General features: G+C 37.2%; 1 protein-coding gene across 1 annotated transcript in view; it reads left to right on the top strand.

Annotated features, from left to right (window-relative positions):
* The window catches only part of ABCB7 (ATP binding cassette subfamily B member 7), a 136835-nt gene that overhangs the window by 89267 nt on the left and 33934 nt on the right, over positions 1-13634 (top strand). Inside the window, exons 5-12 of the mRNA XM_032619708.1 lie at positions 778-910; positions 1776-2044; positions 2595-2683; positions 2776-2863; positions 3737-3911; positions 4806-4963; positions 5525-5688; positions 5848-5977. Coding sequence (XP_032475599.1) covers positions 778-910; positions 1776-2044; positions 2595-2683; positions 2776-2863; positions 3737-3911; positions 4806-4963; positions 5525-5688; positions 5848-5977 — 1206 coding nt within the window. The remainder of the gene's footprint in view (positions 1-777; positions 911-1775; positions 2045-2594; positions 2684-2775; positions 2864-3736; positions 3912-4805; positions 4964-5524; positions 5689-5847; positions 5978-13634) is intronic.

Raw genomic sequence — 13634 nt, 5'->3', positions numbered from 1 at the left:
CTTTTGCCCTACCCAGGTACATGGGGAGTTTCTTGCCTTTTGGGAGGTCTGAGGTCTTCTGCCAGTGTTCAGTGGGTGTTTTATAGGAGCAGTTCCACGTGTAGATGTATTTCTTATGTATCTGTGGGGAGGAAGGTGATCTCCACGTCTTAGTCTTCCGCCATCTTCCTCAACCTCCTGGGTTTTCTTTTATATGGTGTTGGAGCAAAGGGATTTTTTTCTGGGGCAAATAGATCTATCAGTGTTGGGTTTTTTTTCCCCCTGAATGGTGAATCAGCTACAGATACTTGTAATTTATCTGCTTTTGAGATCCTTTTTTGCTGTATAATTTCAGTTTTACCATTATTTTGGTGAATAAATAATTTTACATATATTTATTGAATACCTGCTATATACAAAGCATTGTACTTATATACACAAATAACTACAGTATAAGACAGTTTGCTGTAAGTGTTATGAGCTCTGTAGGATTTTAGATAATGGAGAAAGCATTTTTGAGTGGATGATCAGGGGCGATTTCATGGAGGCAGGAGCATTTTACTAATGCACATAGCTTATAAATGAATATTAACATGGCAGTCAGTGTGAGTTAGGAATCCTGAAATGACAGCTCTCCCACTGCCAGAGATTTTATCTTTATAAACTGGGAAAATCATTCCAGTATTAGTAAATGGTTAATATCTAAACATTCCCATAAATACTAATTTAAGGTAAATATTTGTACTTTTATGAATACATAATTTGCATATGATTGATAATTGCTGCTTTTGTTTTTAGGCTATGAATATTGTGGTTCCCTTCATGTTTAAATATGCTGTAGACAGCCTCAACCAGATGTCGGGAAACATGCTGAACCTGAGTGATGCACCAAATACAGTTGCAACCATGGCAACGGCAGTTCTCATTGGCTGTATGTTTGGTTCTTTAATCTGTCTACAGGTGTTGACTTTCTTCAAGAGGGTTTCATCATATTTGAGCATATGACCTTTTCACCACAAACACAACTTAGCATTTTAGATGTTTGTTTTATGTGAGATTTTTTGTTTGATGTGTGGTTTTTAAAAAATTCTTTGTATGATATACTTTCCAAAAATTCTGTAATAAAAGTCTCATTTTCTAAGTTCTAGAAAACAATAACATGAAGTAAGACATTAAATTCATAACAACCACTTCTAATAGTTAGGCTCCTTATAAGATATTTTTTTAGTAAGGCTAGTTATTTTCTTGCTGTTGTTGTTAGCCGTTGAATAGGAAATTGCTACATAATGATATACCTGTATTAATGTGTTATTAAATTATATTCAATAGCTATGACACAAATCTACAATTTGTAAAGAATAGAATATAGTGCTTTGTGTCCCCATGCAGTAGAAAGGATACTTTATGAAACTCAGACCTGAGTTGGGCATGCTTAGTCAAAGCACTTGGATTTTTCAGGATCTCGATTTTATCACTTATTATTTGGGGGAATTGAATTAGATCACAAAACCTCAACAAATACTGTACATTTATCCACAATAAGGCCTTATGGGCTGCTGTTACTTGGAAAAATCTTTCAACATTTGGAATCTTATGTGGGAAAATAACAATGAAAAGTTTTCATGGTGGTGGAAAGATTGATACTCAGTAGGCTAGATGTTTTCTAGGTTTCTTTTAGTGTAAGTATTCTGTGATATATTCATTCATTGTACAAACATTTTCTGAGCCCTTGACGTTTTTATACTCCAACGATTCTAATATTTTTACACCCCACTTTTTCTTGATTGTATTGCTAGATGGTGTATCAAGAGCTGGAGCTGCCTTTTTTAATGAAGTTCGAAATGCAGTATTTGGCAAGGTAGCACAAAATTCAATCCGAAGAATAGCCAAAAATGTCTTTCTCCATCTTCACAACCTGGATCTCGCTTTCCACCTGAACAGACAGACAGGAGCTTTGTCAAAGGCTATTGACAGAGGGACAAGGGGTATCAGTTTTGTCCTGAGTGCTTTAGTATTTAATCTTCTTCCCATCATGTTTGAGGTGACCCTTGTCAGTGGTGTTTTGGTAAGTAAAACATTTTTCATGACAAGCTTTTATCTTACATTCTTGTTAGTAGCTATTTAGTACTTGAAGCTTTTGTACTATTGCATGCTTATGATTTGAAAGCAAAATCCCATGGTGCCAGAAGGGTTATACAGTTTGTTTAATTATTTTTCCACAAGCTTCAAGGGACTGTGTCCAAAGTCTTTATCATGTTATTATTGTAAAGAGCTGTTCAGTTCTACACATAGGTCAGTCATTTAGCTAGTGGTTGCAGTTTTTTTGTTAACAGACATTATGGTATATGGCTTTGGACTGGTATGCTCAGATTATCTAGGTTTCTTTCTATTCACCATTTGTAGCATTTTAGGCAATTTCATATTTTATAATTAAAAGTATGCATATAACTTAAAGTTGATTTTCTAAGGTATTTGTTTCCTCACTCAGTTTTTCATGTATACAACTTTATACCAACATATTTTTTAATTAAAATCTTTGCGATTTGCTAATGTATATTATAAACTATTTGGCAAGAGCAATGACTGTTTCTCATTTCTTCTTTTGCCTTCTCCAGTATTATAGATGTGGTGCCCAGTTTGCACTGGTGACCCTTGGGACACTTGGTGCATACACAGCATTCACAGTTGCTGTCACACGGTGGAGGTAAGGTATCCCCCAGAGGTTGGTCAAGGTTCAGAAATTAGTTATGCTTCTGTAGCAAACATTCTATGCCTATGCAAATCTTTGTCTTACAGAACTAGATTTAGAATAGAGATGAACAAAGCAGATAATGATGCAGGTAACGCTGCCATAGACTCGCTGCTGAATTATGAAACTGTGAAGGTAATATGTTTAATTTTACTTTCCTCTTCCTTTCACACCACACTAAGGTTTGTTCTGCCATTTAATTGAATAGGTGCTGTAAGTTAGAGCTGCAGATTAGTATAGGATCTCTAGGTATGATGAAATAATAGTACTTTATTGTTTTTCTTTTGTTTAGAAATTGCCCTTTCTACCACATTTTTTGTGTGGCACCATCAGAATTTTACCTTCTGAATTAATTTATAAGTAGTGACAGTATGGTTAGCATCTTGATTCAGAATGCACACTAAGTTCTTGACTCTCTATCCCTCATACTGCCTAGCATAGTGCTTTTCACTAATTCATTCCATAATTCATTCATAATTCATTTCACTAATTCATTTATCTGTTCATTTTTCCATTTAACAAATATTACTGAATGCCTCTTGTGTGCAAAGTGCTATGCTAAGTCCTGTAATGGGGGAGGGTGGTAAAAACAATGATTTTGATCTTTGCCTTCCCAGAATTTGCTAAGCACTGGGAGAGTTAAAGTAAAGTATGCAAGTGGCTACATGAGAAAGGTGTAATGTGGTGGGGGGCAATGAGAATTGTCAATTCAGAGTCCCAGAGGATCAAGGCAAGGCTTTGTGAAGGAAGTGCCATTGACAGCTTTTTTAGATCTGGGTTTAAATTAACTAGGCATTCAGTAAATGTTTGGGGGATGAATTTTATGGACTTTTCAAATACTGTCCATTGTGGAAAACTGCAGGAGTACCATAGTCCAATATATGGAAAGTCAGTTTTTAAAATGGTGTATGCAGTACAAAATTGTATCCATGAAAAGGATTCTAATCACTTAAGAGATTAAATTCCAATTATAGTTGTATGTAGTTACTGTTTTTATGTATTTTGTAGTATTTTAATAATGAAAATTATGAAGCACAAAGATATGATGGATTTTTGAAGACATATGAGACTGCTTCATTGAAAAGTACCTCTACTCTGGCTATGCTGAACTTTGGTCAAAGTGCTATTTTCAGTGTTGGTTTAACAGCCATAATGGTGCTCGCCAGTCAGGGAATTGTGGCAGGTAATGGATATGTGGTTTTCACGTTAGTCTATGTTTTACTTAACCTTTATAAAGATTAATGAAATAAATGTGTATATTAGTCTCATAAAGCATATTCAATAAGGTGCTATAACATCCTTGGAGTACTTTCAGTTTTGTATCAGAATATGTTTTCTTGATTACATGATGATGTTTTTTTTACTTCCCTTTGTTTAACACTACAAGTTTAGCACTGGTTCTCTCATTGATTGGGATTACTGTTTGTGGGGCTACAACCTGATTCTTTTCGGAGTAACTTTCTTTTTAGCATCTGATATTTCTAATTTCTCTTGTAGACCTAGAAAGAAATATAATTAATTTAGTATTTAGTCCAAAGGACTAAAATGCAAGCAGTCATATAAAAATTACTAGTAACCTTTTAGTTTTCCTATTAGTTGTTCATTGCAAAAGTAAATAATATCTGTGCCTCTTTTCTGTAACCTGCTTGCTTAGTTAGGATTTATTCATTCACTGAAACCTTAATACATGGTTTATCAATTCCCAATCATGATATCCATTTGCCCCAATTTTTAAATTTATACTTTTAAAAACTTCTATTTTACATTACAAGGAACTTTCTTAGGAAGAAAGGAGAGATTTTCAGCCTTCCATTTCTTTCCTCACTTAAGCCATTCTCTTTTACTTATATATTATGTGTAGTGTATGGGTGGGCTTTTGCCATTCCAGTTAGCATATATCTAGTTCCCTATTTTCCTAAATCATGGATTAAAATGCTTTGGAATTTGAGTAGGCCTAAGAGTTGCTGATGATGTACATTTTGAACTGTATTCCACAGTAGTAAACTGTAAACTTTTCTATCTTAAACTGGAAAGTTCATAACATCTAAATTTTTTTTTCTACCAACTGCATATTAAGGTACCCTTACTGTTGGAGATTTAGTAATGGTGAATGGACTGCTTTTTCAGCTTTCATTGCCCCTTAACTTTCTGGGAACTGTATACAGAGAAACTAGACAAGCACTTATAGATATGAACACCTTGTTTACTCTACTCAAGGTAGACACCCGAATTAAAGTAAGTAATCTATTTAGTACCTTTTTAAAAGCATATAAGCATCATCTCATTAATGGTATTATTCCGGGGGAATATTTTTACATTACTATATTAGCAAACTAATTTCTCTTTTGCAGGAATTGGGACTATCATGTGTATTAAAAGGCTGTTACAGCTTTTACTTCTGTGTTTAGAAACCTTACAGTATTAGCAAAGAATATTATACCTAGAAGCTAAATTTTGTTAACTTCTATATTTGTACTTGCACCTGATTTACTTTTGCTAATAATGATATAAAATGTGATTGCCTCTCCTCACATTGTCAACCTCCTTTCTCCCCTGCCCACCATCCCTCTTTACCCCCAAAACAAATTTATCAGAAATCAAAGCATTCAGGATTTTTACCCTTAACAGTGAGGAGTGAAAAAACATTTTTAAAAGCATGCTTAGAAGTGGTCTAACTCCACTTATAAACCTCCTCCTTTCCCTTTATTTTCCTTTTTCTCTCTGTGAATTAGAAAATTGCATAGCTGTACTCTAGGAGGTGTGTAAAGTGGCTTTTTCTTTTCTCTTCCCTGCTAGGACAAAGCGATGGCATCTCCCCTTCAGATCACACCACAGACAGCTACGGTGGCCTTTGATAATGTGCATTTTGAATACATTGAGGGGCAGAAAGTCCTTAGTGGAATATCTTTTGAAGTTCCTGCAGGAAAGAAAGTGGCCATTGTAGGAGGTAGTGGGTCAGGGTAGGTAATTTAGTTCTTTATAAAATTCTGCATTGTTGATTGCTGACTCCCATTGTAATATTTTTTTATGTGTCATAATAAAATGATGACTGTGGTTTAAAATAGGGGTTCCCTAATGCCAGTTGGAGCTACATAACCTTTCATTGTCTCTTATTTCAGGAAAAGCACAATAGTGAGGCTGTTGTTTCGCTTCTATGAGCCTCAAAAGGGTAACATTTACCTTGCTGGTCAAAATATACAAGATGTGAGCCTGGAAAGCCTTCGGAGGGCAGTGGGAGTGGTACCTCAGGTATTTAAAAAAAGAAAAAACTTATTTGGGGGAAGGTATATTGGGTTGGTGGATCTTTTACTAGAATCATTTGAATCCAAAGAGTCAGTATATGCTAATTAAGTTGGAAGTGTTAGGCCCTACAGCCATATTCTGTTACCAAAAAGACAAAAAAAACATGAATTCAAAAATCTTCATGATGGGAAGATTTTTTTAAGCCTTAGGAAGTTAGCATAACATAGAGGAAAGAGCCCAGACTGGAGTCAAATAGAACAGAATTGTAAGCCCAGCTCTAACCCATATACATTGTATGGCCTTGGGCCTCAGTTTCCTCATCTGTAAAATAAGGATACCATTTTCTTGTAGGACAGAATTATTATGGATTAGAGATAATATGTGTAAAGTACCAAGTACAATGTCCATCACATAACTGTTCAGTAAATGAAAACTATTATTTTAATTTTGAGCAGTTTTTGGCAGAGTAAATTTATGAAAATTACAAAGCAGTCTGGCTGCCAACTTCAAGTTGATGTGCCTTGTTCCCACAGTACCAAGCACAGTGCCTGACCCATAGTGAGCATTTAACAAGTATTTGCTGAGTGACTTTAGGGGGAAACATAAGTTCAGAGTAAGATCTGAGAAGGTAGGAAGGAGGTAGCCTTACAGGATGTGAGTTTTTCTTATACTGAAAGCCAATAGAGAGACCTGGGAATTAGTTGCAGCCTAGAATCAGAACCAAATCCCTGGGAGAACTGTAAGAAAAGGATCAGACAGTTCCTTTTATGTAGCTTGTAAAAGGTCATCAAGTGATCTAACACATGCCACTCTGCCCTGTCCTTTCTTTCACTGAGAATCCCAAATTTAGTGTTCATGAGTCACTTAGGGAGATTATCGAAATTCCAACTCTCTTTCACACACCTTGGTTCTGGTTTAGGAGGGCAGTGGGGGCCCCAGAAACCTGCATTTTTGAATATGCCTTCTAGGTGATTTAGGTGATTCATAGACTATATGTTGAAAAACACTGACCTAAACCATATATGAAGTGAACTGAATTCTGGGCTGTTCCTGCTTAGGGCTCAGTGTCCTCATCCATTCTCTTGGGCTGTATAATAATTACCCTCATCGTTTTGAAAAATAAAATGTTTTATTCACTAAGGAAAAATATACATGGTCAATAAATGAAAGAAAAGATACTCATCCTCATTAGAAGTCTTAGTAATTAAATCAACAATGGGATACCATTTATCACCTATTAAACTGCTGAGGATTTTAAAACGTGTAGTATTTAGTTTGGGCAAGGCTGTGTGAAATGGCTAGTCTGTTTTGCTGGAGGAAGCATACAACTTTCCTGATGAACAAATTGGCAGTATGTAGCAAGAGTCTGAAAAATATTTATACCCTTTATTACAGTAATTCTGCCTCTAGGAAGTTTTAGTAAGGAAATAAACAGGGAAGTGAACAGATTTTTCTATGCTAAACAGTTCATTATAGTGTTATTTATACAAGCACAAGTTGGAAACACTATAAAATCCAGTATTAAATAGATGGTTAAATTATCATCATAGGATCAAATGTCATACAGTCATTTTTAAATACCATGTTTGTAAAGAGTATTGAGTGTCATAGATAAATGCTCAGATACAAAGTTTGTTGAAAAAGAAGTTTCCAAACAAAATGTAATATCTCAGTTTTATAATATTAAATGAATACACTGTAACAGAAAAAGTATTGGAGAAAATACAGCAACATGTTAATAGTAGTTATTGCTGGATGGTGGGATTATGGATTATTTACTTAATTTTTGTTTTACCTTATATTTTCTATTTCCCTTTTTTTAATATCTTTATTGGAGTATAAGTGCTTTACAATGGTGTGTGTGTTTCTGCTGTATCAAAAAGTGAATCAGCTACACATATACATATATCACCATATTTCCTTCCTCTTGCGTCTCTCTCGCACCCTCCCTATCCCACCACTCTAGGTGGACACAAACCACTGAGCATATCTCCGTGCTGTGTGGCTGCTTCCCACTAGCTATCTATTTTACGGTTGGTAGTGTATATATGTCCATGCCACTGTCTCTCTTCGTCCCAGCTTACGCTTCCCCCTCCCTGTGTCCTCAAGTCCATTCTCAATGTCTGCGTCTTTATTCCTGTCCTGCACCTAGGTTCTTCACAACCATTTTCTTTATGATTCCATATATATGTGTTAGCATATGGTATTTGTTTTTCTCTTTCTGACATACTTCACTCTGTATGAACACACTCTAGGTCCATTCACCTCACTACAAATAACTCAATTTCGTTTCCTTTTATGGCTGAGTAATATTCCATTGTATATATGTGCCACATTTTCTTTGTCCATTCATCTGTTGATGGACACTTACGTTGCTTCCATCTCCTGGCTGTTATAAATAGAGCTGCAATGAATATTGTGTTCCATGACTCTTTATGAATTATGGTTTTCTCAGGGTATATGCCCAGTGGGGGATTGCTGGCTCGTATGGTAGTTCTATTTTTAGTTTCTTAAGGAACCTCCTTACTGTTCTCCATAGTGACTGTATCAGTTTACATTCCCACCAACAGTGCAAGAAGGTTTCCTTTTCTCCACACCCTCTCCAGCATTTATTGTTTATAGATTTTTTGATGATGGCCATTCTGACTGGTGTGAGGTGATACCTCATTGTAGTTCTGATTTGCATTTCTCTAATGATTAATGATGTTGAGCATCCTTTCATATGTTTGTTGGCAATCTGTATATCTTCTTTGGAGAGATGTCTGTTTAGGTATTCTGCCCATTTTTGGGTTGGGTTGTTTATTTATTTATTTTATTTTTTTGATATTGATGTGCATGAGCAGCTTGTATATTCTGGAGATTAATCCTTTGTCCCTTGATTCATTTGCTAATATTTCTCCCATTCTGAGGGTTTTCTTTTCATCTTGTTTATGGTTTCCTTTACTGTGCAAAAGCTTTGAAGTTTCATTAGGTCCCATTTGTTTATTTTTGTTTTTAATTCCCTTTCTCTAGGAAGGGGGTCAAAAAGGGTCGTGCTGTGATTTATGTCAAGAGTGTTCTGCCTATGTTTTCCTCTAAGAGTTTTATACTATCTGGTCTTACATTTAGGTCTTTATCCATTTTGAGTTTATCTTTGTGTGCGGTGTTAGGGAGTGTTCTAATTTCATTCTTTTACATGTAGCTGTCCAGTTTTCATAGCTCCACTTATTGACAAGACTGTCTTTTCTACATTGTATATTCTTGCCTCCTTTATCAAAGATAAGGTGACCATATGTGTGTGGGTTTATCTCTGGGCTTTCCATCCTGTTCCATTGATCTATATTTCTGGTTTTGTGCCAGTACCATTCTGTCTTGATTATTGTGGCTTTGTAGTATAGTCTGAAGTCAGGGAACCTGGTTCATCCACCTACGTTTTTCTTCCTCAAGATTGCTTTGGCTATACGGGGTCTTTTGTGTTTCCATGCAAATTGTGAAATTTTTTGATCTAGTTCTGTGAAAAATGCCATTGGTAGTTTGATACAGATTGCATTGAATCTCTAGATTGCTTTTGGTAGTATAGTCATTTTCACAATAATGATTCTTCCAATCCAAGAACATGGTATATCTCTCCATCTGTTTGTATCATCTTTAATTTCTTTCATCAGTGTCTTACAGTTTCCTGCATACAGGTCTTTTGTCTCATTACATAGGTTTATTCCTAGGAATTTTATTTGTTTTGTTGCAATGGGAAATGGGAGTGCTTCCTTAATTTCTCTTTCAGATTTTTCATAATTAGTGTATAGGAATGCTAGAGATTTCTGTGCATTAATTTTGTATCCTGCTACTTTACCAAATTCGTTGATTAGCTCTAGTAGTTTTCTGCTAGCATCTTTAGGATTCTCTGTGTATAGTCTGCAAGTAGTGACAGTTTTACTTGTTTTCCGATTTGGATTCCTTTTCTTTCTTTTTCTTGTCTGATTGCTGTGCTTAAGACTTCCAGACATATGTTGAATAATAGTGGTGAGAATGGGGAACCCTGTCTTGTTTCTGATCTTAGTGGAAATGGTTTCTGTTTTTCACCATTGCGAACAATGTTATCTGTGGGTTTGTCATATATGGCCTTTCTTATGTTTAGGTACATTCCTTCTCTGCCTGCTTTCTGGAGGACTTTTATCATAAATGGTATTGAACTTTGTAGAAAGCTTTTTCTGCATCTGTTGAGATGATGATATGGTTTTTCTCCTTCAATTTGTTAATATGGTATATCACGTTGATGGATTTGCGTATATTGAAGAATCCTTGCATTCCTGAGATAAATCCCACTTGATCATGGTGTATGATCCTTTTAATGTGCTGTTGGATTCTATTTGCTAGTATTTTGTTGAGGATTTTTGCATCTATGTTCATCAGTGATATTGTCCTGTAGTTTTCCTTTTTTGTGACATCTTTATCTGGTTTTGGTATCAGGGTATTCGCGGCCTCGTAGAATGAGTTTGGGAGTGTTCGTCCCTCTGCTGTATTTTGGAAAACTCTGAGAAGTATAGGTGTTAGCTCTTCTCTAAATGTTTGGTAGAATTCACCTGTGAAGCCATCTGGTCCTGGGCTTTTGTTTGTTAGAAGGTTTTTAATCACAGTTTCAACTTAGTGCTTGTGATTGGTCTGTGTATATTTTCTATTCCTTCCTGGCTCAGTTTCAGAAAGTTGTGTTTTTCTAGGAATTTGTCCATTTCTTCCAGGTTGTCCATTTTATCGGCATATAGTTGATTGTATTAGTCTCTCATGATCCTTTGTGTTTCTGCAGTGTCAGTGGTTACTTCTCCTTTTTCATTTCTAATTCTATTGATTTGAGTCTTCTTTTTTTTTGATGAATCTGGCTAATGGCTTATCAATTTTGTTTATCTTCTGAAAGAACCAGTTTTTAGTTTTATTGATCTTTGCTATTGTTTCCTTCATTTCTTTTTCATTTATTTCTGATCTGATCTTTATGATTTCTTTCCTTCTGCTAACTTTGAGAGGTTTTTTTTCTTCTTTCTTTAATTGCTTTAGGTGTAAGGTTAGGTTGTTGATTTGAGATGTTTCTTGTTTCTTGAGGTAGGACTGTGTTGCTATAAACTTTCCTCTTAGAACTGCTTTTGCTGAATCCCATAGGTTTTGGGTTGTAAAGTTTTCATTGCCATTTGTTTCTAGGTATCTTTTGATTTCCTCTTTGTCTTCTTTAGTGATCTCTTGGTTATTTAGTAGTGTATTGTTTAGGCTCCATGTGTTTGTACTTTTTACCTATTTTTCCTGTAATTGATATCTAGTTCCATAGTGTTATGGTCAGAAAAGATACTTGATACCTTTTCAGTTGTCCTTCATTTACCAAGGCTTGATTTGTGACCCCAGATATGATCTATCCTGGAGAATGTTGCATGAGCACTTGAGAAGAAAGTGTATTGTGTTGTTCTTGGATGGAGTATCCTACAAATATCAATTAAGTCCATTTGTTTAATGTGTCATTTAAACTTGTGTTTCCTTATTTATTTTCATTTTGGTTGATCTGTCCCTTAGTGGAAGTGTGGTGTTGAAGTCCACTACTATTATTGTGTTACTACCGATTTCCCCTTTTATGGCTGTTAGCATTTGCCTTACATATTGAGGTGCTCCTATGTTGGGTGCATAGGTATTTGCAATTGTTATATCGTCTTCTTGGATTGATCCCTTGATCATTATGTAGTGTCCTTCTTTGTCTCTTGTAATAGTCTTTATTTTAAAGTCTATTTTGAGAAGACCTTCAGGATGGTGGAAGAGTAAGACGTGGAGATTACCTTACTCCCCACAGGTACATAAGAAATAAATCTACATGTGGAACGACTACTACAGAACACCTTCTGAATGCTGTCAGAAGACCTCACACCTCCCAAAAGGTAAGAAACTCCCCAAGCACCTGGGTAGGGCAAAAGGCAAAAGAAAAAACAGAGACAAAAGAATAGGGACGGGACCTGCACCAGTGGGAGAGAGTTGTGAAGGAGTAAAAGCTTCCACACACTATAAAGCACCTTCACTGGCGCAAATGGGGGTAGGCCGGGGGGAAGCTTCAGAGCCACGGAGGAGAGCATAGCCACAGGCGTGGAGAGGGCAAAGCAGAGAGATTCCCACACAGAGGCTCAGTGCTGACCAGCACTCACCAGCCCAAGAGGTTTGTCTGCTCATCCACCAGGGCTGGTGGGGACTGGGATCTGAGGCTTGGGCTTCGGAGGTCAGATCTCAGGGAGAGGACAGGGGTTGGCTGTGTGAAAACAGTCTGAAGGAGACTGGTCCACCACAGCTAACTTGGAGGGAGTCGGGCAATAGTCTGGAACTGCCAAAGAGGCAAAAAACTTTTCCTTGCCTTTTTGTTTTGCGGTACGCGAGGAGAAGGGATTAAGAGCACTGCCTAAATGAGCTCCAGAGATGGGTGCAAGCTGAGGCTCTCAGCATGGACCCCAGAGACGGGCATGGGATGCTAAGGCTGCTGCTGCAGTCACCGAGTAGCCTGTGTGCATGCACAGGTTACTGTCCACACCTCCCTTCCCGGGAGCCTGTGCAGCCCGCCACTGCCAGAGTCCTGTGATCCAGGGACAACTTTCCTGGGAGAACACACGGCATGCCTCAGCCTGTTGCAATGTCATGCTGGCCTCTGCCGCTGCAGGCTCGCCCCACCTTCGGTACCGCTCTCTCCCCCCAGCCTGAGTGAGCCAGAGCCCCATAAACAGCTGCTACTTTGACCCCGTACTGTCTGAGTGAAGAACAGACACCCTCAGGCGACCTACACATAAAGGCAGGGGCAAATCCAAAGCTGAACCCCAGTAGCTGTGTGAACAAAGAAGAGAAAGGGAAATTTCTCCCAGCAGCCTCAGGAGCAGTGGATTAACTCTCCACAGTCAACTTGACGTACCCTGAATCTGTGGAGTACCTGAATAGACAACAAATCATTACAAATTGTGGTAGTGGACGTTGGGAGCAACAATATATATTTTTTTTCAGTTTTCTATTTTTGTGAGTGTTTATGTGTATGCTTCTGTGTGTAATTTTGTCTCTATAACTGCTTTTACCATTTGTCCTAGTGTTCTGTCTGCCCGTTTTCTTTTTTTTTCTTTCTTTTAACTATAGTTTTTAATTTTTCTTATTATTGGTGGATTTGTTTTTTGTTTTGGTTGCTGTCTTGTGCCTTTCTTTGTTTCCTTTTTGAATTACTTTTTAATTTTTTGACTTATTTATTATTTTTTTTTTTTTTGCGGTACGCAGGCCTCTCACTGTTTTGGCCTCTCCCATTGTGGAGCACAGGCTCCAGACACGCAGGCTCAGCGGCCATGGCTCATGGGCCTAGCCGCTCCACAGCATGTGGCATCTTCCCGCATCTTCCCGGACCGGGGCATGAACCCATGTCCACTGCATCGGCAGGCCGACTCTCAACCACTGCGCCACAAGGAAGGCCCCTAATTTTTTTATTTTTTATAACTATTTTTTATTTTAATAACTATATTTTATTTTATTATTTTTCTTTCTTTCTTTCATTTTTTCTCCTTTTTATTCTGAGCTGTGTGGATGCCAGGATCTTGGTGCTCCAGTAAGCTGTCAGGCCTGTGCTTATGAGGTGGGAGAGCCGAGTTCAGGACATTGGTGCACCAGAGACCTCCCAGCTCCACATAATATCAAACAACGA

The sequence above is a fragment of the Phocoena sinus genome, chromosome X (genome assembly GCF_008692025.1).
Source record: "Phocoena sinus isolate mPhoSin1 chromosome X, mPhoSin1.pri, whole genome shotgun sequence".
Lineage (NCBI taxonomy): Eukaryota > Metazoa > Chordata > Mammalia > Artiodactyla > Phocoenidae > Phocoena > Phocoena sinus.
The sequence above is the reverse complement of the archived record's forward strand: the minus strand, read 5'-3'. Positions and strand labels throughout refer to the sequence as shown.